The sequence below is a fragment of the Calliopsis andreniformis genome, chromosome 6 (genome assembly GCF_051401765.1).
Source record: "Calliopsis andreniformis isolate RMS-2024a chromosome 6, iyCalAndr_principal, whole genome shotgun sequence".
NCBI classification, from domain to species: Eukaryota; Metazoa; Arthropoda; class Insecta; order Hymenoptera; family Andrenidae; genus Calliopsis; species Calliopsis andreniformis.
Window position 1 is genome coordinate 351,651 of NC_135067.1, and position 26,136 is coordinate 377,786.

At 41.4% G+C, this 26,136-nt stretch overlaps 1 protein-coding gene across 1 annotated transcript in view; it reads right to left on the reverse strand.

The window, feature by feature from the left end:
- Positions 1-2,572: 2,572 nt before the first annotated feature.
- Positions 2,573-26,136, reverse strand: part of LOC143181057 (uncharacterized) — a 60,541-nt gene continuing 36,977 nt past the window's right edge. Inside the window, exons 4-5 of the mRNA XM_076381247.1 lie at positions 3,044-3,199; positions 2,573-2,629 (exon numbers count right to left, since the gene is read on the reverse strand). Coding sequence (XP_076237362.1) covers positions 2,573-2,629; positions 3,044-3,199 — 213 coding nt within the window. The remainder of the gene's footprint in view (positions 2,630-3,043; positions 3,200-26,136) is intronic.

A 26,136-nucleotide genomic window follows, 5' to 3' on the forward strand; every position in this document is an offset into this window, starting at 1 on the left:
TAGATCTTTCCCGCGACTTCATAGTCGCGGAAACCCCCTGTGTAATCATTACCGAGCATTATTGATTTAAAGTTCTTCCATGCCATCACTGACTCTACCAACCTTTTTCTAATTCAACGAGATCTTGATAATCTAGTAACCTGATATAAACGAATCAAACTTGATTTCAACCTACCTATATGTACTGTCATTCACTTTTCTCATTTGAGTAATAATCTACTTTTTGTTTATTCTATTATAATAACCTGCGACGATTTCAAAAATTATTTCAATAATCCAAACCTCTGACATAAAACATATTATATGTATAAATGACAGTAACCCTAACCTAGAACCATATCCAAACCTCAATTTCCTAATTCAAACAATCGCGCCAGCTACGCGCAATATGCATGCGCACAAGCAATAGGACTCTTTCTGTCGGTAAATAAGCAGTGCTAGTTACAAAATCAATTAGTCAAAATACGTAATAGACTGTTGTTTTTTTCTTTTGGTATTAATGTGAAGACTGAATTAGTAATCATACTAGAGTTACTTATCTTATGTTTAGCCATTAACTGTATAGATTTTAATTAATAAATTTTATTATATATTAATTTAAGAGGAATCCTAGTCTATAAAATTTATTTCTTAACTGCACTGTTTCGTGCGGCTCAAGCTAACGCGTCACCGCGGCGACTAGACCCCCCTACCTGCGGCCACCGGCGGGAGGATCGACGCGCATGCCTGATAGCCGAATCGAGGCGATAACGATCGCCGATCGGCAGCTCGTTCCTCTCTAACGGTCATTACGTAATGGATAATCGTAACTATCTCGTCGATCAGATCGTAGCCTCAATCGCTTTGTTATACAGTTCTTTCTTATCGCAAGTGTTCTTAACTGTAACTAGAGTGTATGAGTGAAGATTAAGGACGTATCGTTCCTAAGGTTCGATCAAGAAATAAACTAAAATATTTGGTGACCGTTTCTTGGGGTAATTTCAAAGACATCCCTTGTTTTTGTCTTTGGTTACTGTGCCCGTTGTCTCCAACTCCTTTTGTCCCGGAGTCCGGCAGAAATTTCGAGCGAAATTCACGGAAATCAGCAGATACAGTCCACTTAGATCGCCAAGTAACCGGCGAACACAAAACATGCACGCCACACGAATCTTACTCTCTGTCCACGGGTAAGTCGCTCTGTCTGTGAATATTCTACGTACGACGAAGTCAGATCGTTACACTATTGACGAATATATTTTAAACTTTGCATTCAAAGGCCACGATTTGAGTGACTCTTTTTCCTCCGACCTGTCCTTTTCTGAACACATTCTTGATTTATCTCCAGTATTGGTTTCCGTACTTTAGACGCTATTAACAGAGCATCTAGGTATTCCAGTAATTCAAACATTTCAATTATTTTGTATTGTTCTCTCCAATCTCGTTTGGAATATTGATTGAATAAACTTCTTGTCACTATAACTTCTATATTAAACTTCAAAGTGGTCAGTATCTATTCTCGCATCTGCTTTCCTGTAAATTGGGTTCCCCCACGTCACGTTGCGATCACAACTACTCTTCTCCTATATTCCACCGTAGTCTCATGACTCTTGAAAATCGCAGGCTCATGCATGATCTATTCGTTTAAAAAGTTTGTGACCTGTTCATGTTAGATGCCCGTGGTCTAACCTGAATGCGGCTTTAGAGGAACCGCAAAGTGATCAAGTGCGTACACACTCAAAAACTGAACGTTATAAATTACAAGGTATTCTAATCAATACTTAAAGCAAACAATATTCTCAAAATGTTAAATCAGAATAATCTATTTATAGTGCTGAAATGCTTTTTTTATGCTGAAACTGGACTTCATGCATATTGATACATCTTATAATGTATTTGTAAACAACGTGTAACAAATATACGTTTCAAAATTGTAGGGAACGATAAGGTACCCCCATTGAATTACAAAATATCTTATCATTTAGTGCCTGATCTGTTTTCGTTTTGCAGTAATAATGGATTAACTTCGTCTGTACGGTAAAACACGAGGCGAAGAATTTTGCAATTTTGCAGATATGTTGAGGATAAGTAATAGGAGAAAAAAGTCTTAACATATTTTATTATATCTCTTACGGTTTAATTTTTATAAAGCTTTAAAGATCGAATATTCTTGAACAAAAGAACGTAGGTAACACACAGATTTATTGAAAGACTGCCAAAAGACTGCCAGTAGTCAGATGTTCAAGATTGACCAAATGGATCACTGGTTCTATTGAGCAAGAACCATTTACAATATGAGTCACATTCAAGAACTTGTATGTGCGAGGGTCTTAAAATGGGTGGAAGGTCTTCTGAAGCAAACCAAATTCTGTAGGTCAACGGACACCTTCCATGTATTTGTCTCGCTGATGTACACGACCTACTTCTCGTTTCAAAATATGGTGCTAACTCTAAGTTATTATTGCTGCCAAACGAAAGCAGATCAGACACTATGTTGTACAACATTCTGTGATCCAATTGAGGTATCCTATAACCTTTTAAAATATTGAAACATATACTTAGTTCACATTGTATATTAACACTACAGTACTAGGTTTCAAACGTGTCTAGATTTTAAGAATAATAAACACACTGAATACGCTTCGTTTAAAATCTGTAAAATTAATAAATAATTTCATTACGTAAACATACTCACAGGTAAAAGTTAAATAAGAACATACTAGGTGCTTTCAAACATGTACGACATTTTTAAAGCGTAGATTTTATATATGAAGACGATGCAGACGATGAAGAAAGTTTTTTAGTTATAAGGCCAGTCATTTAAAAGACCAAAATATCTCAGGGCATAACAGGACCTTAAATGTAGTTAGCATAGCGTAGGTAAAATTTTAGATGGTATAAACTGCAATAACTAAAAAACTAAGCATTTCCAAGCATATTTGCACATGAGCTTTTCCCATTACCTTTATTTCCAAAACCTAACCCAGACCTTTTAAAAATGCCCTATATATTTGGAAACATCCTGTATTATACCATGTATATGAAAGTTCAATAATTTAAAACTTACCGACATGAAAGATGGCAATGTTAAGTCGAGGTTACGAAATCTTGACAACTTACATCCCAACTTATTCGTCGTGGACATGGTTACAACAAGACATTGCAACGATATATCACACATGTACCATTTTCCATGAAACGCATCATCAAACACAGTTGTGCTCTAATGTTGTTAAAGTTAAATTAAGGAGTTTAGCATTCTTAGAGTTTAGTTTTGTTTAACTTTAAAGTATATTTACTTATTAGCGAATAATCATTTTCATGTCACAATACATTTATTGCGGCAGAAAATGACAAATATCTCCATCTGAGTATGTTTTAATTCATCAGTTATTTGAACAATTGTTATACTTACCGTTTGCAGTTAAAGCAATGCATGATCGCTAGAACGCGTACCTTGAAATCACAATTAGGATTTCCGTGTAATAATGTAATACTGGTTAAAAAAGCGAGGTTTCCTTTCCCTAAATAACATTTTTGTTTTTACAACTACTTCCATGATTAAACTTCTGTTACCATTTGAAAGAGAAGGAAGAGTATCAGGAAATGGGGTAGATTTCGCGCTAAGTAATTACCCGGCGCGCGACGCTGACAAGTATTTACTTCTCCAACCAAAATGTCGAAAAACCTTTCTGTCGGTCTCTTTTCTGTATGCAATACATAATCGATTTTAATCGAATACTACATTGTTAAATAGCTTCAGGCGAGTAAACTGAGCCCTCATTTTTTAGATCCGTCAGTTGTTTTATCCTTTCTTTCAAGCCCTCAAGGTGGACGTACAGAAATGATTGTATTACCTCAATTACGTCTGACCGAGCTAGGTGGTTTCAGCCACAAAGTTATCAGGCGACACTGCAGCGTTCTTTAGTTATTTGCTGTTACTACTTATTTATTTAATTCATTGATTTATTTATTTATTTAATTATTTGATTGTTTAATTATTTATTTGTCTACTTATCTATCTATCTAGCTATTAATCTGTGTTCGTTTACTTTTTCATTCACTTATTTATTTAACCGATGAGTGATGGGTGAGGAAGAAAGGATGTAATGTCATAAAATTGAAGACCTCTGATTCCTAGGCGGATTAAAGGATTGGGTCAGTGTGGAAATAATCGTCGTGAAGTGCGGAGTGTACTTTGCTATCAGCGTGCAGTGAATAAGCGGTTATGCTACAATAGAATCTAGAGTGTAGTGGTATGAGAATAAAAGTGAGGTGCCACACAAATTGTGAAGCTGTGAATGAAAAGTGTTCGCGTAAAACGATTAGAGAGAAAACGAGTACGTAACAGAATGAACGAATACATATACTCTTAATTAGAAAGTCAAATATATCCAATAAAGATGGAAGAAGCATATAAGTATGAAGATATGCTATAATGTCATCAGAATCGAAATCATAATATGCAAAGTTAATATTAATTATTATACTAATTAAACTACAAGGTATTACGGCCTATAAAAAGTATTTAAGGTTCAATCACATGGGCTGTTGCAAATAGTACCAAATGCTGCACGAATGGATATGTATATGAATATTTATTAAAAACATTATAAATATGTATATATATACATTTGCAACCCTCCTACTGCTTTGCCCCCACCGCCGTTCTCGCCAGCCATCGCAACTAGCACCCCCCGCAGATCGTCGCCCTAAAAACAAGAAGTTATTACATAATATTATAAATGTTTAAACATAAGTTTAAAAAAGTGTGAAAAGCAAATATAAATACATTTATCTAAAATACAATATTGGTTTGTAAAATCTTTTCCATAATTTTTATAAAGTGGTAAACAAGGACTTACATGGTTTTTATTGTTGCTGCAGTGGCTACTGCTGCTGTAGCTTAAAGCTTATAAATAACGCAAAAACATGTCTAACAAGGGAAGTTTGGGAAGTGTTAATCGCCGATTTTAATGAAACTTTGTACAATTATTCTATGGTCCTACCTAAGAATTTTGCCATACAAAGTAGCTGTCCATACGAACTTTTAAAGGGGGCAGACTCCTTCGGGGCCTACTCCGAATCGATCGAAGCGCTGTTGCGAAGAAACGGGCATTAGTGAAAACATATAATTTATACAGGCGACATTTGATAATGTGGCATCTAGCGTTATCCTGTTGAATTACAAATGAGAAGTGCGAAGGTATAATTGCCAAATCGCATCGTAGGAAAGTTCTGTCACGCTGTTGCCACATCAATTACAATTTTATGCATCAGTAAATCTCTACTGAATATGCCTTGAGCCGATATTTTGCTTCATACGGAATATAGAAAAGGACGGTGCGAGCGAGAAAGAAAGAGTATCACGAATGAAACAATACACATGTGCCCAAAATTATGAAAGTGGTCTAAGAAACAACATTTTCGTATGAGATTCACACAAAATTTCACATTTATAATAAATGTTTATTAATCAAGACTAATTATAATGTTACGTAATATAGAAATATTTTCTAATTTATTCAAATGTAATCCTTTCAATATCCTAAAATAAGAAATATACAATTTAGACCACTTTCATAATTATGGGCATATATATATATACTAATATGTGAAATCCTAAAACTTATATATATAGAATAAATAATTCATTAAATTCATGCTATTCATTCATTCATTCATTCATACTTTTTAAGAAATAAACAAACGAAATTATTTTAATTTTTTTTTATTTAAAAATAAAAATGTTATGAGTGGTATAATTGTAATCTGTGAAAAGGTATACAAAAATTAGAATTATTTAAAATAAAAATTGAAAACAAAAAGAATTAAAAGCTACCACGAGATTCGAACCAGGCACCTACAGATTATGAAGGAATGCCTAATTCACACTCAACTAAGGTACTTTCTGGTAAAATTAGTGGATTAAACTATAACTTCTGAAACAATTCCAATTGTTTGTTTATAGTAAATAATAACTATTGAAGAATAATGATTTGTAAATCACCTTTACTTGCTACATTTTCATCGATCAAGAGTCACTCACACTGAACCTCTCGTACTGTTTGCAACGAGTGCAAGACGTTGCGAGTATTCATTAGCAATGTTATAATTTATACATTTAGTGAACAATAAACAACATTTATCATAATATAATGACAAAAACATTATAGGGGTATATATTTTTCGTAAAACCACTCGTTTCAGGGCCCAATTTCGCACAAAATGCAGTTTAACTAGGAATGTTATTATTTTGTTTATAACGTAAAAATTCAAAATTCTATTTTAGCCGTATTTTGTGTTTTGGTTCATAGTATTTGCATACAAATTTGCAAAACGATCGATCAGCATGTTGTCAGTGAAAACAACGACAATATACTATTTTTTAATATATTTTTTAAATAAATTGATATTTTTAAAAACTATTTACATAGGTGGATTCGTCGTTCAAAAATACACAATCGCCCCATTTATATCATTTTGCTATACGCATTAGTTTTGGAGACATTAAACGAAATATGTTTTCCACCCCCAACTTTGGGGGTGGTTTTCACACCCTTTAGATGAATTAGAAGCAATAAAAAAATATGTGTCGAATATTTTCGGCTATTCTACAATCCTATAAAGTTTCATCAAAATCGGAGACTTTCACCTCGCGATGTTCTCTTATTAGTAAGAATCAAAATCTCGGCTGGAGTTGGATTCGTTCGAGTTTTCCTGATGGGCAGAATTGTAATATGTACATACATATATGTGGCAACAGCGTGACGAAACTTTCAATACATTTTGGCAACTAAGCCTTTCTTGCGTCTGATTCGTGTATTCGATGAATACGCTATTCAGCTGTCAAATTCTAGATTACATTTACCGACTGATCTGTATTTTTATCGATGCTGATGGTAATAGGACCAAATTGATTGAGATATACCATTAACGCTTCTAACGGCAAATCGTTGAACTATTTTTGTGTCAAAACGGGTGCACAACGAAAATTACGCTTTACGCCTTCAAGAAGTGTTAAATTGAGGAAAATCGCATTTCCACGATATTGTGCTAATTCAAGGAAGGGTGCTCTGGTATGCTACGAGTGAAAAAACCATTACATCGTGAGATATTTGCGAAAATATCACTTCGGCAGCCATCTTGCTAGTTTACAACAGCGTGTGTTTCATGCTTACAGTATGTAATTTTACAGTTTTCTCAACGTATAGTGTTTATTGGACTTTAAACGGACCAGAGCACCCTGTAGTGAAGTCTACTCGTGGGTTCTGTACCCGCGAAAAATTCATTTATGCAAGTATCGAGACGTAAAGCGTAATTTGCGAAACCGTTTGTCTCTCTCGCTCATCGCGTATACGTGTATGACTTTCTTTGCTTGTGTGAGCGCACGCATACAGCTAAAAACACAAGGAGTCTGCCCCCTTAAGGGAGAAACTACCCCTTAAATCCAAATTGCCCTTTTCCCTTCGGTGCTTATAGCTCGCAAAATATAAGCGCTATAAAAAAATGTGTCATACAAAAGTTTTACTGTTTTTCAAGACCTATAAAATGGCTTTAAAAAAATGTTGAAGAAACGCATTGTTTATAAAAATTTAATCCCCCCCCCCCTTTTTCTTAACAAAAAATGTTTTTATTTCAAATAAATAAAGAGCTTTTTGTTGTGAATTCAGCATTGTATAGCGATATACAATTATTCCATTTCTTGTTTACAAAAACGCTGCATCATTTCTGCGTAGTGTAATATTCGCCGTTATTAGTACGGTGAATGGAAGTAAATATTCAATTATTATATTTTTTATTGTGATTTTCGGGTGTTGTCGTTGTCGTTGTTCGTTACAATGCCCTGACAATAATAACAAACTTTATTTTCTGAACTTTGAATGCTACCGGTAATGCAATATATTTTTTGTATACATATGACTTGTGTATGGAATGGCACAACTTGCATTGTAGTTGGCAGCTCTGGATGAACGAGAAAGAATTAAAAGGGGAGAAAAAATAGCAATATCAGTTAACACATTGACTACGGGTCACGAGAATTCTCGTATATAGCAAGCCGAACGTTGGGCCGGCTTACGAGAATTCTCGTTTTAATGTTTTTTCGATTTAATTGACAACTCAAAGAATTAAAAATAGATTTTATTGTTACGTTACTAGGGTAACGAAGTTTCACGTATTCTCATAATCTCACAGACGAACTACTGCTTACGATATTGTATTTGTCACGACTCACAATGAGGTTCCAGGAATCGAGTTTTTATAAAAAAATTATTATCGACAACGCGAGAATATTACAATTGGAAGAATTATTTTACAAACGAGCACAAGAGTTACGTGTACAGACGAATGTATGCGAATGAATCCGTTGCTACTGATGCCGTCTTATATATCATGGTTATTTATGCATTTGGAGAAAATAGTTGTGCGTTGGAGGTATTTACCAAATTCCTGCATTCCTGGATGTCATATACTCAATAATCAGATATCAGGAGAAATCAGAAAAATTGGGTTCGTTATTGCTATCTAACTATAACTATCTCTATCTAACTAATAATACTGTTACGAACATCACTTTTATTTATTATATATCTTTATAGTAGACACATTATTTAATACATAATTGTAATAACATTTACATTTGCTTCTGAATTTACACATGTTTTTGTAGAGCTTACGTGCAGAAGTTCCAAACAAATACTTCAGTGCCTACTCAAGCTTTGTAAAAATAACATCACGCTTGAAACATATCAAAATGTTAAAAACAGAAGAAATTTCTTATTGAATTCACCATTTAATTGTTTCGGACTGTCGTAATAAATTCAAAGATCAGAAAATAAGGTTTGTTATTATTGTCGGGGCATTGTAACGAACAACGATAACGACAACACCCGAAAATCACAATAAAAAATATAATAATTGAATATTTACTTCCATTCACCGTACCAATAACGGCGAATATTACACTACGCAGAAATGATGCAGCGTTTTTGTATACAAGAAATGGAACAATTGTATATCGCTATACAATGCTGAATTCACAACAAAAAGCTCTTTATTTATTTGAAATAAAAACATTTTTTGTTAGGAAGAAGGGGGGGGGGGATTAAATTTTTATAAACAATGCGTTTCTTCAACATTTTTTTAAAGCCATTTTATAGGTCTTGAAAAACAGTAAAACTTTTGTATGAAACATTTTTTTATAGCGCTTATATTTTGCGAGCTATAAGCACCGACAGGAAAAGGGCGAATTGGATTAAAGGGGTAGTTTCTCCCTTAAAAGTGCGTATGGGCAGCTACTTTGTACAGCAAAATTCTTAGTTAGGACCATAGAATAATTGTACAAAGTTTCATTAAAATCGGCAATTAACACTTCCCAAACTTCCCTTGTAAGTAACACGCCGGCTGGTGACAACGCAAACCTGCTTCGTGCAGGCGGCGTCGACCGATCGCCACGAAAATCGGTAGTCGCATTTCGCGGACGACCTCCGCGGGGATCAGAAAGGGACTGTTTACTATTTGCTGGACTAATTCGGCGTTTTGTTCGGCAATAGTTCTACGAGGACAGCCTCCCTCACTGTGGGCTGACCACACTCCCTATTTTACCTTCTTAGAACTTCCTGATCCAAAATCGCAATTTTTTTATAACATGCCAATCGCGCACTAATTTCTCCTACACTAAATCCTCCCACCCAATACGCGGTAATTCGCGCTCTATCTACAGCGGAGATATTAGGAGCCATCGTGCTAAGTGTTGCGGATGAAGGTTGGAGGACTAATGACAATGACATTAATAAACAAAAGTGGAAATACCCTGGCGTTATTTCCTTTCATTCCCACTCCCTTCTCCTCACAAATAAGTAAACAATTAAAACAAGCCATTTTGTAGAAGCTTACAGAAATAAAATTACGACTTAGCATTAAGTAACTGGACAAAGATAAGACGGAGAAGGTAATTAAAAAAAGAGAAAGGAATTAAAAAGAAATTAGAAATAAAAAATAAATATCTCACACTTAGCGTGGCGAAGAAAGAAGTATCGCATTCGTTTCTGCGCTACTTTCGCGCCAGTTACCGGTACAGGAATGACAGAGAGCGTGCCGTGATTAGCACCATCCTTGTCTGCCGCATGATAGTGATCGCATGCTCTCTGTCAATCCTGTTTGCGGAATAGAGAGCATACGGGGACAGTGATGCGGTAGACAGAAATGGCGCTAAATAAGGACAGGTCTTTATGCGCGAATGAGAGACTCTTATGTGGCGGCGGCCTATAGAAGGGGTCGGCGCGTGCAGAACGCCTTCTCTCGCCTTCCCTTGCTGGGAAGCCGACATGGCGAATTCGTGCGTTCACCTACCCACGATGCATATTAACTATATTACAACCAAATTAAGAATCGAGTCCATCATATTTTTATATCGCTGCCCAGTGAACGAAATCGCTTTTAGGTATAATGTTTAGTCCAGCAAAATTCTATTTCAGTCAAATAAATAGAAGCTTGTGCACCTATCTCGCGTAAGCTACGGATCCCGCCAGTGATTCTCAGACATAAGGGAGCCCGGCTTTCGACGTTGCCATCTTCTGAGGGAAGCCGATTTTGTCACCGGGTGTACAACAGAAACATAAGTCACATACGCTTTTTACACAATGACACATGTGCATGCGTGGAGATCCTAGAGGGATGAATCACATCGTTCACACATCGTTCAGTCCTGTTGTTCTCATATTCTTCGCAAATTCATGCGGAACATCGAATTACATTCATGTGCAACTGACTCAGGCTCACTTTTGATCCAGCGTTCGTCGTATGAGGGTCAAATATGGAGTTATATCAAGGTCATCCCCTCGTTCGCGAAATTCATTGTCTATTGTCATACGTAACTTCCAAGTGTGTCTTTCCGAGTTTAACTTTGGTAGAAGATTCCATTGTGCTAAGAATAAATGCAGCAGAACGACTGTTTGAGTTTTTCTGTTGTTACGGTTAAAATCGACCGGATAAACATCACCAATATCAGCTGTTCCAAGAGTATGCTTGAAGTTGTGTAGTGACGTCACAGTTTAAGAGATAGAAAGAGAAACCGCAGTAGAAGAAAAGAGAAGGAAATAAGGAAAATAGCGAACATCGTATAGCGGCTCATTAAGTATCCGCGCTTTTACGGAGAAGAACCTCTCCGAATCTCGGCAGTTAGCGAACAGAAGTAATCTGCAGCACCTCGTTCGAACAAAATCGGTTGCTGACTAGTTATAGACGATAAAGGAGCACTGTTACGTTACTGCACATTCAACTTGATTGAAATACACGTAATATACGTGAGCCATAGTCAAAGCAGTTCGTCTTAATTGACCAGGGTAATACTTAAAGATTACTCCCTGGTTGGCCACTAGTTAGTGATGCACTCACCAAACATTTTCGACTTGAGTTAATGATAGACTCCCCTGTTGACTAGACTCTGCAACCTCATCTAATAAGCCACCAGTGTAAGGAATCGATGCATACTTGTGTGGTGGACATAAAGTTGTAAAGCGTTGGTGAGATAAATCGTCTTTATTAGCTACCGAGACTACTTTTGCTAGTAATAGTGGTTCTCGTCGCTTACAAACCGCAGATTACACTACGCTTCATTCAAGGTAATCCATAAATATAGTGCATTCAGTACAGAAACAAGTTTGATTCGAATCTATACGATTGCTAGCCGACAATTTCTTCGCTATGAAGAAACACTAGTAATACAATCCATTTCTCTAGCCTGTGTGTACCGGAGAAGCAGTGCTTCTCTTCTAACAGGCACGGTTTCGTAGTCAATAGTCTTTGAGTCAACACAAGAACATGCACAAATTTTTCATATAATAAACGGTGCGGTTCCTCCGACATTCTGTTCCAGATGTTCAAAGCACTAAGAGGATCGGAGCTACCCGAGAAACAACGGAGGAATTCCCCTTCTGGTCCCTTTCTCAAGATTTAATTTAAAAAATAAAGGTCTGTCACTTCAAGCACAGAGAAAAGAATATTAATAGTACGATTCATTGGTTTACCACTCCTTTCTTTCTCATCCGCACCGACGTTGCATATTCGTACAATTGATAACTTGTCCAAGCAGACTTCCATTATAATTATTGTTCTAATTTCATATCGTACATGCACAAACAGGTCTTCTCTCGGTCTCTCTGGATCCTCCCGGTTGGGGCTAATCCCAATCACTCGCGCCGACATAGATTTACTATGCTCGGCGACCTGGATGTTACAGTAAGACTTACTACTTAATTTTAATATTAATTATGAATAATGACAATTAATTTTAAGAATCTATATGTGTCACCTCTGACAGCCTTTACTCCTATAACCGTTAGTATTTTTGTTGTTGTTATTAGTCTTATTACTACGATTTATAGCATTATTAGTGTTGATGGACCTTCCAGCACCTTCATTAATGAATGGATTATGCACCCTACCGTGATCTTCATAAATCTTTTGCTCCACGATTTCTTCTACTATTCTGCAACTCCTGCCATCTCTATGAATCTGTTATAGTTCTGTACGCCTTTTCTATCCACCATGGTACCTTGTTGAATGGTCCCCATTGCATCCGACCCAGCTTCTTGCAATCCTCGATGGATCTCTTGCGTTGTGTTTCTCTGAATTTTGAGTACCACTGTCACCTTATCCAATCTTGCGTGTACATTTCTCACCAAGAATGTTGACGACACAGAGGTCTAAGGACTGGTTTTATTTTGTATGATTATTACAAGTTTCGTTTGTGTGACAGTTAGCTGTATCATTATGATTAGTTTATATCTTGTGTTAAGTTCTGCGTTTGTTCCGATATATATGTAATCATTGTTGTCGTTATTATTAACACTGCGTTGCGTTGCGTCAATGGTTGCGTTATGTTCAGCCCTATAATTCTATAGTATTACTGAAGTCTGACCCGAGATAGGGGAAGCAGAATAAGGCGCACCGCGGGGTCAGAATAGGGGCTTTTACTTTGAGAGAGGCACGGGTGACTGACGGAACGGTCGGGAAACGGGGCTCGTGTCTTCCTGACGGTTTTCAGGTGTGGACAGTCGTTGAACATAGCAGAGTCATGTTAATGCTCCGATCAGAGCAACCTTGTGCCAAGTAACACGATTCGGTGTAATCGCTCGATGGCAAGAGCTCATATCTTGGGAGGACATTCAGGGTCTTCTCCTGAGGCGCGTTTATGCTCGGTTAGGAGCAAATGGTGCCAACAAACGCATCTCAGCAACTAGCTACCCGATGGCAAAGGTCCCTAGGAAAGGCAAGCAACTGGGAAAGGTTCCAGAGGATAAAATGGGTGCAGCCACTGTTCGCCGATCTTACCGGTTCGGGAATGAGTTAAGACGACCGTTTATAACTAAGCGCGGGTATCACCTATGAAAATTAGAGTTCCGTCGAATCACTCCTGTCTCTGTTCAACGTTCAATAAATCGGTCATAACAAGTGAAAGTGAACTATAAGAATCCTAAAAAATCGCGTTTGAGAGTATAACCCCTCCATTCGAAATTCTGTCGTACCATACCGAAGTGGGAATGCCTGGCATTGTAACCCTACGGTGATGCGGTCCGGTACAAAGAGTGTATTAGATATCCCAACATCCCACTTTTTGATACAATATTTTTTGGCCTTGCTATACAGACTGATTAAATAAAAAATATTAATAAAAGTTTCAGTGGATTTTGTTATATCTGAGGAACCTCATCAGATAGATGTGATTAGTTTTTTCAGTCTTTTGTTTTGAAACGCTAAGATGATATTGAATTTTTTTAAAGTTAAGGGGGTACGGTAGTCACGTGACATTTCGAAATTGCCAGGTCGGTATCTGCTATTACAGTTTTCGTTACAGAAATAGTATTATCCACAGACACGTGGCTGCTTGATGAACGCAAGATGGAGCCTTTCTATGATTTCGAATTCGGGAGGTAGCTTAGAAAATTTCCCCCTCTACTACACACATTACTATACGAGCTATGTGTACGTGAACTCGACGCTTCGCGACCGACTTCGGACATTTGCGGAAAGTAGAGAGAGTGCGAATATGAGTCTTACTCTCTCACTCTTGAAACGCCATATTCAACTGTTCTAATCCCTGCAAGCGGCACGAGCCACGCGCGATGTTTCCGATTGCTAAGATATTATCTGTGATACAATATAGAACTGAATCGTGTGAATGTAGTGGTATTTATCAAACGACACATGTTATTTGTATGTGTAAAACTTTTAAAAGTGTCACATTCTAAATACCACTACATTCATATTATTCATTGTTTGCCCACGTCGATGCCTTTCTCGAGATAGACACTTTTTCCAAATATCGTTATTATATTAATATCAAGATCACGCATATGTGTGCGTGTACATAAGTATACGTATACATATACAGTAATGTTACGGACGAGAACCGCACTTGGGTCTGGTCGCGACTCTTGTCCGTGACTGATAGTCGATTTGGCTACCTTTACTCTCGGTCGCCAAGATAATTGATGCACGACCGAAGAAGCAAAAAAAAAGGGTTTCGCTTGACCATCTATGCTCAAGTTCGATGCCCGAAATCAATGACGTTACTAAAGACAAGTATAGCATTAGGGATTAAGAATAGGAAAAATTGAAGTTTCTTATTTGCAAACGGATTTTCACGTAAGTAACACCAATCGATTCCTTGCGCTCTTCCGAAGAAAATGATATCACATACGACATGATTCCGATTATTTATAATAAAGATACTTAATAACTTAATTTGTAGAAAGAGCTTACTTGTCCGTTTTCCGATTTATTATTTCGCTAGATATTATTCATACTTTTTATATATACATAGAATATATAATATAGAAGTATATATTATTTTACATATATAAGTAGATACTAATGAAACTCAAACCAATTCTAAATAGAAATATTAATATATATATGTATGTGTGTATGTATATTTTGAGTTAGGTCTGGATTAGGATCGTTGGATTCTAAATACAGTAATAATACGATCGAGGGCCGTTTCGTTCGCACGAACAAGAGCCGTTACGAGACTCGAGCACAGCTCTCGTCTGTAACATTACTGTATACGTAAATGAGCGTGCGCTTTCTTTCTATAAATCAAGTTTTATGTATGTTATAAATAATCGGAATCCTTTCGTGTTTAATATCATTTTCATCGGGAGAGCACGAGGAATTTACTGGTGTTACGTGCGTGAAAATCTGTTTACGAATAAGAAACTTCAACTTTTCCTATTTAAATCCTTAATGCTATCTTTGTTTTTTATGGCCGCCTTGTTCTGGGGTGTCGAGCTCGTACGCGATGGTTCCAAGAATTGGTTACACGGAGACACACATCATACGAGGTAGTGGGGATAGACCGCGGCTCTCGTCCGTGTAGACGAAACAGCTCTCGTCGGCAACATTACTGTATCTACACATATACAGGAAAAAATCTATTGGCTAGATGAAATTATCTTTCAAATTATTATTTTCAAAGATATGATAGTCAGGTTCACAGGAAAACCATTTCCAGAATTTGGGCCTACTGTTTCTGCAGCAGACCCTCCCGTATTGATTTCAAGGAATAATATATGGCATGTGGCACTTGACGCGTAGGCGAGATTTCCTGCGGTGCTCTCTACTCGAGCAGGTTTTCCTGCGCTGAAAAACACTAAACTTTCGTATCCAATATCTCGAAAACCATTTGAAAACAGATACATAATTTCTATGTCGTTAAATTTATCTTGAAACGCACTACAAAATGATTTGAAAAAAAGTATATAGTTCTATTTAAAAAACTAAACTTGATTATCATATCTTTGAAAATAATAATCTAAAAGATAATTTGTTATAGCCAATAAATTTTCCTCCTTATACCATGCAAATGACATGTAAACACTTTTTTAATTTTGTGTTCTTTTTTTGTGTGTTACACGGGACACCCTGTATGTATACATAAGTGGTAACGCGCTAGGTTAGAAGCGAGCGATGCGATATGCGACACGAGCCGAACATGACCGAGTGTTACTCGAAATCGCAACAGATAATCGACAGTACTGAGATATTTCAATTCCCTATGCATGTCTGGTGGTGTATCCAAACGCACACGACTGTTTTGAATATACATGTGATCTACTGCATTTATTTCTTCATTATACATAATCTGACTGCGACATCAGACGTGTATAGGATCTCACAATCTCACCTCGTAACCGTAATGAAATGATGAACGTCAAGATGCACGGATCCTATACCTGTCATCTATGTCTTTACCATTGATCGAGTTCGGATCCCGTTCAAACCTGCAACTTTTTTTTTATTCTACAAGTAATTTTAATATACAATTCCAATCTTTATATAAATTTAATTTTATATTATTATGACTCAAATTATTATTTCATTCCATAAAAGACTGGGTGTAAAAAAATGAGAACGATGCAACTGTGTTTTATGGCTATCTGTGTGGCTAAAATATGAATTATATTTTCTACAGTATTTTATAAATGAAGTAATATATGAAGCGAGGAATTCTAAAGTTAAAAAGCTACTTGAACTTGCATGATAGCAAAAGACGGGGTCCGTATTCTTGTCTTCTCGGGCTTTCGTAAATATGTCTGGGCAAATGAAAATATCGCGCGCGGTTTGTGTCGTTTGTCGGATAACTTGGACAGTATTTAAAGAGCGAGAGAGTAAGGTTCACTTTACACTTGAGTTCTCTTTTGACTTTTCGAATATGGCCGAAGTGGCCCGAAGCGCCGAGCTCACGTACACGCGACTCCTAAGGTGGTGTGTGTAGTGGAGGGGGAAGTTTTCAGTAACTGGCATCGTTAATTTGGGTATCACAGATTCCGATTCCACATCGGCAGCCTTACAAATTAGGCGTCGCCTGGTTTGCAAATGCTCAACTAAATTTGTCACATTTTTTGCTCTGTTTTATCGATAACCCAGCCAAAAGCAATACTGTTGTATGGTTTTACGGCCTGACACTTTTCGTCCTTATATAAGAACATTTTGAACTGGGAAAGGGTTCATTCGATAGAAAAAAGTACAACGCAGTGCAGTCAACTCGCGATTTCATTCAAAACACTCTCTGAATTACATAAAAATGCTTAAATTTCCATAGCTGTCAATGGTAGATTTTTGCTCTACTTTACGACACTCGTATTACTAAATATCAGTAGAATTTCGTTAAATCGCGAGTTGACTGCGCTGCATTGAACTGTTTTCTTTCGAATGAACCCATTCCCAGTTTAAAATCATCTCATATAAGGACGAAAAGTGTCAGGCCGTAAACCCCTGTTTTTGCCTAATTTTGTCGGTAATGTCGCCGCTCTGACATATCTGATCGTACCCCCTTAATACTTTCTCTAATGCTGCGTTTCATGCAATGGAAAGACAAATCGAAGGAGCTGTAATAAGTTGACCTTGAACTAACCTTGATCCTCAAAATCAAGCATTGATAACAATTCTGCCACATGTGATGCTTGTATTCAGAGCAGCTGTTGAAAATTTCAAACATTTAGTTCCTTAGTATACTAACTTCCTTAATGATGCACTCTTCTTGCAGTACAGCAGACGTAAATCACATAACTACTCGTACCCAGTTTACAACGTGTTGATTTGAAGAGAAACTTTTCAGTAAATAAACGATAGAATTACGCTCATCGTGTTCTTTAATTTTAAGGTTCAAGGACAGCTCAAAGTTAACTTATAGTTCGTCGAGTTCACCTTTTCGTTGGCTTCAATACAACATTAAAAAAGCTAGACATAAAACAAAATACTTCAATCCATCTGATGAAGGTCTCCAAATACAAGAAAATTCACTGATACCTCACAAAATAAAACTAACGTATAACGAAAAATCTTATATAATATTTCTTATTAACTCGGCCTATATATTCTGTTACCAATTAATTTGATCGATCCTTTTCTTCTAGGTCTATCCCTTGTACGTACGTCTGAGCTATTCCCACATTGTGCTTCCCTTTATTTCGGCTAGAATCTGTCCCGCCTGTTCGTCTGAAAGGTCTATAATCATTAAACTGAAACCTTTATCATCTTTGGCTTTCCATTGCATGACTTGCTTTCCTGTTTAACATTTCCGATAAATTCTCTGAGCAACTTCGTTTTGAGTACTATTCACTTTCAATGTCCAAACGTAATAATTTTTGCCTGTTGGGACCTCTATTCAACATGTTTACTTCGTCCGTCATTCTTAATCATAAAATTCTTTTCCCTTACTCCCCACGCGTAAATCCTAACCTCTGTTCCAAATAATCATAAATATGATACGAAACATTTCATATTAATGATAATTATTTATTACAGACATATTCAGGAACATACGTGTATAAATTATATACGAATTTGTGCTATTAACTTCGCGTTAATACTTATAATAATACTTCCACAGTACCAAGAGATAGTCCAGTTTTCAGCGGGCCACCCTTTGATAGGTTGCCGCCATTTTCAAACAAAGCTGATTATTTCTAATTACATTGGTACTACTACACTGTGTCGTGATAAGAGCGATGATATTGTTGGATTGCCCACCATGTTCGATCAAGTTTCAGATTTAATTTAAATTATTTCAACTTGTTATAAAACCTTCATGCTACAAATAGGCAAAATGTAATTTAATTAATAATTATGTTTTGTGATTAACGAACACTTTATCATAGATGGATTTGTCATGCAGATCCAAAAATAAAAATTTCAATAAAGAATTGTAAATTTTAGAAGCATTTATGATATTGTAAAGAAAATAGATTAATAATTAAAATCTTTGGTTCATGTATCGAATGTATGCTACTCACTCGATACAAACCACTTGTGTTGTAATGGAAGTATACATGGGGACGTGGAACGTGCAATACGTATTAATGTAGACAATTGGAAGAAAACCCAAATGTTAAAAGAATAAGGAAAGCCATACACAAGAAAATAGCATCAAAAGATAAAGAAACAGAAAATTTAATAGAGCAAATACAGGTAGTGATGACAAGAAGGTAGTAGACACAAAATAAATAATATATTAGTGTTTAAAATACAGTTAAATTTCGAATCTTTGTTTTGTTCGCGAGAATCGCAGTACGTTAGCATACGTGACCGACCGAAGGTCGCCTTCGGTAGGAAATTCAGTTGCGTTGACAATAAACTCGGTACATTCGAATTACGACTCGTTTTTCATCCGATGCGGTTGAAGTTCGAACAGGTGAACGATCACGATCAGCTGTATGAATCTCAGACCCGATACCGAATGGGGGTATTGGAGCCTGACAAAGAAAGAGAGCAAAATCGAAACATTAGATACAGATAGACAACGATAAGCGAACGCCGCGTAGCGGATTTTCGAGGACTCCGCGATTTTCGCGGAGCATCTCGCGCTCGCAAGTCGAAGTCAGTCTTGCACCGATCGCTCGCACGGTAGCAAGGTACAGCAATTATAGAAGAGTCCGCTAAGTTAGGAAATTTGGACACCAAGTTCCTTAGCTCGTGACGCCTGCTGCGCTATATTTATCGCACTGTAGCTCGCGCCATTGCTCCATTCGAGAAACACGCAATATATGTGCGAAAGAGCAGCGATTGGTTAGTAGCGATATCTTAAAAGACGAGTAACTGCACTCTTGGAATCGGTGGTTACCCCGATTCCCTGAGTTTGCTACTCGTCGGAGGAGCAACCAAAGACCACTTCTTGGTTGAGCGACGATATTTGGCACCAAAACAGAGAGGGTAAACGTAAGTGTGTCACCTCTGCGTTACCCGCGTTATATCACCCGTTTGGTAGCAGACCGCGTGCGACGAATAGATGCGCACGTCGTGGTGAACGGTGAGTGATAAAACCTCTGGCCTTTATCAGCTACCAAGCCTAGCCAGTGCTAGTGCCCGTGTGTCAAACGCTCGCGAATCTCGGCGTACAACCGTGATTCGTACGAGGCAAGCCTTCTTGGATGGCAGGTTAAGCAGAGAAAAGGAGAAACCCTCCTCTCTGTACACTCGTCTGCCGACGCTTTCTTCAGTGCGAAGAATCGTCGGTAATACAGTCCACTGCACTACGTTAACGTTACGTCAAGGTACTGCTCCCCCCTCCACATAGGCTCGTTATCGAAGCCTGGAGTCGGGAAGACACGGTATAGCGTGAAAGCAATACGCTCGATTACCTGTGCGGTTCCACCATTTTCTATTTCCAGACGCCAGCGTCGCTGACCGGCGTCCGAGGGAGGAGAAGAGACCTAATCCAACCAGGACCGAAACGGCGGACCAGGACCAAAGGAGGCCCCGTCCCCGAGATTTTTCAAATCAATGAACGTCGTATATAAGCCCTTTTCAGGCCCGGATGAAATTGATTAATTGTACACTTTTTTTTTGATACCCTCCTCTCAACCACCCAATCCGGACCCGGTTAGATCCCTGAATTCAGCGATTCTAACAATTAGTTTTCATAACGAAGAGGTTAGGAAAGAAGAAAAGAAACAAGACTGATTACGCAGCGATAAGGATCGGTAAGATAGATAAGGTTAAATGAAGCATATAATGTTTGATTAATAAAATCGATAAAAGTTATAGAGATATCTACTAGTAAATCTAAAACCTTATTAAAATCTTTATTAATACTAACAGAAAATAATACAACGGGAATTTCAAAAGTTGATACAAGAAGAAGAAGGCTGACTTAGACACAATAACCAGAAAAAATACAGATTTAACAGACGGATCAGCTTTCGATGCATTTAAATGAAAAGGAGAAGAAGAAGAGATTCAACACCGCCAGTCTGCAAAAAAGGAATTGTTAAAACAATTTAAAACAACGGGAATTGTTGTTAGATCCTCCCTCCCATACATAGGAGAGGAAATTGTGAATGTTTCCGCTGATAACGGAGAGAAAATCGAAATAAATGAACGATTTAGAATAATAAAAGAGATGACGAAATTCACGAACGAATTCAAAGAAATCCAAGAAGATTTTATAGAAAGTTATAAAAAACACATGAGAACAACTAGAAGAATGAATTAATAAAATTGAAAACAAGAAACAAAATACAAAATACCAATGGAAGAAGTGAAACGATTGGAGTTAAAAGAAGAGACAAGAGAAAATAAAGAGAAAAGATGATCAATATAAGTATGAAAGGAGAAGAAATTCCAAGAAAGGAGAGCGTCAAAGAATGAGCGGAAGAACTGCTGAAACAAGACCTAGAGAGAGAAATAAAATTAGAAGATGCATACTAGATAGGAAAACTGCGAAAATGGAGGGGGGATGATTGTTGCAAAAGCAAAATCGTGAGAAGACAGAAAGCTAATTATATTAAAGAAAAACAAACTGAAAGGAAAAACAGTCTTTATTGAGGACGATATAACGTAAAATAAACAGAAATACAGAGAAACATTAGTCAAATAGCTGGACATGTGAAAGAAGCTGACGAAAAAATAAAAATAGGAAACAGGAAACTACAAATAGACAACGAATATTTTATATAAAGAGAGGAAGAAAGTCTAAGACTGGTAAATTAATCGACCGATATATTCTTCAAGCTTTCAACTTGTTTAAGAAAGTAAACAGGAGGAGAAGCGAACACAGAGCTAAAAAAATCAAGAGGACAAATAACAATAATATAGCAAGTGTCGGATTTTGGAATATCGCAGGATTATGTAACAAAGATGAAGAATTTTGAGATTTCATATAAAAGCTAGATCTCATAGGACTAGTACAAACCTGGATAGAAGTAAAACATTGAATAAAGTTACATGACAGATAACCCATAGGATTTCAATGGAAATGTCAACACGCAACAACAAAAAATACAAAGGGAAAAACATGCGGCGGCATAATTACGGGTATCAAAAACTGGATGAAAGAAGAAGACAACAAAAGCCAACATATAGAAGGCATATAAGAAAGAGAAATTTTAATTAGAAATGGGAAATGCAGAATCATATCAATTTATAGTAAAGATATGAGACAAACGAAAAAAAATTGCGAAAAAGTTATGATGAAAACGGGAGGAACTAAAACTATTATAATCGGAAGTGATTTTAATGCGAGAACTGAGAAAGAACGAACCATATAGTAAGTGGAAGATGAACAGGAAGACGACAAACAAAAAAAAATCAAAAGATAAGATAATAAATTCAAAAAGTGTAATATTGTTGAAAATAACGGGAACGAATGGCTAGGATATTTTAAATGGAAATTGGTTAGGCGATGGAAAGGGACAATATGGGGACACGAGAGCAGGAAGGGTCTCGTCCGAGCACGTCTGCCTTGGCGAGAACTCCGATGGAGCTGATGTTCTACCAACACCCTGACGAGCTTGCTCGCCAGGTGAGGGGAATTTCGGCGAAGTTGGGGGCCCGACTGGCTCAAGACCACTCACCGCATCTCCACGTGGGGTCCCTGGACCTCCGCCCCAGTAGTTGGTACTCGCTTGCGAGTGCCAATTTGCTGGACGCGGAGGACGAACGCGGTGAGCTGGCAACGGAATGGAACATCGACGACGACTTTGGCACGTAAGACGGGCGTTTAGGGTACGGGCCCACTCGCAAGAGGGTATCGGACATGCGAGATGACGACTAAAGGTATTAACGTTTACGGTGCAGGGGGCGTCGGATCCCCCAGTACCGTCGCGGATGGGAGTGGCCGACCGGGCTCTCCCGCGTCGTCATTCATCGACCGGGAGAACGCTGTGGTAGACCACCAGGCCACAGCGTTCAGCTCTACTACTGGTGAAGAGGCGTCCGGGTCAGGCAGATCGTCTGTCCCGGCGTCTACTTCGAAGACTAACGCACCCAGGGTCGTTAGTGAGGTGACCCTCGCGCGCCCTGTGGTGCGCTTAGAGCGGCTGCCGGGACCGAGTTCCGGCCGCAGCCGCAAAAAGTCTCCATGGAGATCCGCGTCAGCCGGCATAACGGAGGACGACGGATGGGATTCCGCCAGCTCGGCGGGTTCCATTCGGTCCGTCCGGCTGCCTCAGGCCCCGCGGCCCACAGCAAAGAAACGCGGTCGACCCCCAACTACAGGGGAGTACGTCGGCCTCGCGGAAGCTAAGCGTCAGCTAATCCAGCTGACGCAGCAGGAACGGCAGCTAAGGGAGGAGGCTGAAGTGGAAGACCCCGCGGTTCTGGCTCCACCGATATCGAGGTCCTGCAAGCCCATCTGCGAGGACGACCTCGCAGAGCAAATGCGTCACGCTCCGTCGACGGATCTCGGTGCCCGCATTTTTGAGAGCTTCGAAGAGATTTTAAAGGTGGCCAGATGCTCGAATAACATCAAGGGGACGATGGTGCGGCAGCTGCGCCTGGCCGCAATCACCATCCGCCAGGCTGCGGTGGAACAAGCAAAGCGGTCAAAAATAACAGACCGAGAGCCCGAGCTCGAGCGGACGGTCGCGACGCTCAGCATGCGCGTCGCCGAGCTCGAGGTGCGACTTATGGGCCGCACTTCCCCGGCCCGCCGCGCTTCGCCGCCGAGGGAAAAAACCACTCCGGCCGCGCCACCTCCACCACCGCCGCCGCGGCCTCCAACGCCACCTACTCCTCCAACACCGAGGGTCCTAAGGCAGCGCCCTGCCAACCGCGGGTCATCTGGGTCATCTGGCCCACCACCAGACCCGCCTCGTCAGGACCCCCTCGCCGGCGTTGAGGGCCTCATTCGCCGCCTCCGCGGCGAAATGGAGGAGCGGCTCGCGGCCCACTTTGGCGCGCCGCCTCCATCATCACGTCCATCCGACGCACGCGGCCCGGCGAGCTACGCCGCTACCGCGCGTGCGCGTCCTGCGCACACACCGCGCGACTCACCGCGCCCCGCTCCAGCTGCAGCACCGGCGCGCCCACCAGCGGCACCCCCGCGACCACCAGCGGCCGCACCCGCTACAGGGGGGTTGACCGCTACGCAGAAGAGGCGAGCGAGGCGGCAAAGGAAGAAAGATAGAGAGGCGACAGACCGTAGGGCCGCTGTTCCACCAGCTGCGACCCGCCGCGCCGCCCCTCCTGACGCTCGCAGCGCCGCCCATCCGGTCGCTCGCACTGCACCACCCACGGCAGCACCGAAGAAGAAGGAAGCAAAGCAGCCCGCTGCGGCCCCGTTAAGGGCCCGCAGCCAGCGCCGCGGCAAGGCCGCAATGACCGCACGACCACCTCAGGCCGGTCAAAAACCTACCGTGTCCGCCTCCTTCGACACCTGGTCAAAGGTAGTCGGCAGGAAGGAGAGGCGGAAGACTGTGGCCGCGGAGCGAGGACGCCCTGCTCCCGCGCCACCAGCCAGTGCGCCCAAGAAGGCGCCGCGCGTACGTCCGCCCCGCGCACCGAAAAGGGCAGTGGTCAGCCTGACCCTGCCCCCTGACAGCGCCATGACCTACGCTGAGGTCATGGCGCGCGCGGTGGCGGGTGTACGTCTCCAGGACGTCGGTATAACCGACCTTAAATATCGAAAGGGCCGCACGGGGTCATCCATTCTGGAGGTCCCCGGCACAGAAAGCGCGCTCTGCGCAGATCGCCTCAGTGAGAGGCTCATAGAAGTATTCCGCGGCACGGACGTCAATGTGTCCAGGCCCGTAAAATGCGCCGAAGCGCGCATAAGCGGCCTGGACGAGTCCGTGTCCGCGGAGGCGGTGGCGGCCGCCGTCGCAGGCATCGCCGGTTGCCGCAGAAGCAGTGCGCACCGGCGTAGTCCGCCGATCAGCGTCCAGGCTGGGCACCGTTTGGCTTAGGTATCCAGTCGCGGCCATGACCAAACTCATGGCCGCCGGGCGCATAAGAGTCGGCTGGACATAGGCCCGGGTCGAGGCCCTGGCTGCGCGTCCCCAGCGATGCTTCAAATGTCTGGAGCTGGGGCACGTGCAGCAGAGGTGCCCCACAGAAGCAGACCGCCGCGCCAGGTGCTACACATGCGGTAGCACCGAGCACATGGAGCGGCAATGCACGGCACCGCCGAAATGCCCGGTCTGCACAGACCTGGGCCGCCCAGCCAACCATCGGCTGGGCGCAAAAGCCTGCGCGCTGCCACCGCCAAGAAGGGGGAGGAAATCCCGCCCTTCACCCGGGACGTCCGGCCAACCTAGACCGGCCGCCTCGGCACCGAGGGATACGCCGCCGCAGTCAGCGGAGAAGCCGCGGGCAGAAGAGCCCGCACAGATGGAAGAAGGATCCGGCCGTGGGGAGGCCATGGAAACGGCATAAAGTTCACCCCCACGGCCAAAATCCTCCAGGCCAACCTCAACCACTCGGCCGTGTCGCAGGATCTACTGCAACAGACGTTGGCCGAGCTTGGTGTGGGGTTGGCCGTCGCGGCGGAGCCATACAGGGTACTCGACCGCCCAAATTGGGCGGGAGATGCCCTCGGCTCCGTCGCGATAATCGCCGACGGCTCCGCGGCTCTCTGCGCTTTTGCGCACGGCCACGGGTATGTCGCGGCGACTTACGGCGGCCTAGCGGTGGTCGGCATCTACGCCCCGCCCAGTGCCCCCCTCGCGACGTTTGAGCGGCTGCTGGACGAGGTCAGGGACGTCGTGTCCCGCTCTCCAGTCAGCCGCACGCTAGTCCTGGGCGACTTCAACGCCAAAGCTACGGCTTGGGGTTGTCCCGTGACAGACGCGAGGGGACAAACGGTGCTGGAATGGGCGGCGGGCGCGGGGCTCCTACTCCTCAACAGGGGCTCCGCAAGCACATGCGTGCGGTGGCAGGGCGAATCGATAGTCGACCTGTCATGGGCGACGCCCTGCGCCGCGCGCTGTGTCACCGGGTGGAGGGTCGCGGATGAGGAGGAGTCACTCAGTGACTACCTCCATGTGCTGATGCACATCTCCGCCGAAAACCCCCACCCAGCCCGTCGCCCCAGGGGCGGACAGCCGCCCCGCAGATGGGCCGCCAAGAAGATGGACGAGGACGCGCTGATGGCCGCCTCCCTCGCGATGGCCTGGCCGGAGCCGCCGGCTGGGCCCGTCGCGGACGTCGACAGCGAGGCAGTATGGTTCTGGGAGTCTCTGGCGGCGGTCTGCGACGCCGCCATGCCCCGGACCGGAAAGCCTCGCAAGCGGGCCGTATACTGGTGGTCGGGCGAAATCGCCGCCTTGCGCGATGCAAGAGTGGCCGCCCGACGTCGTTACAGCAGGGCCCGCAGACGTGCCAACCGCGACGTCGCGAGGGAAGAAACGCTATACGAGGGCTACCGAGAGGCAACGG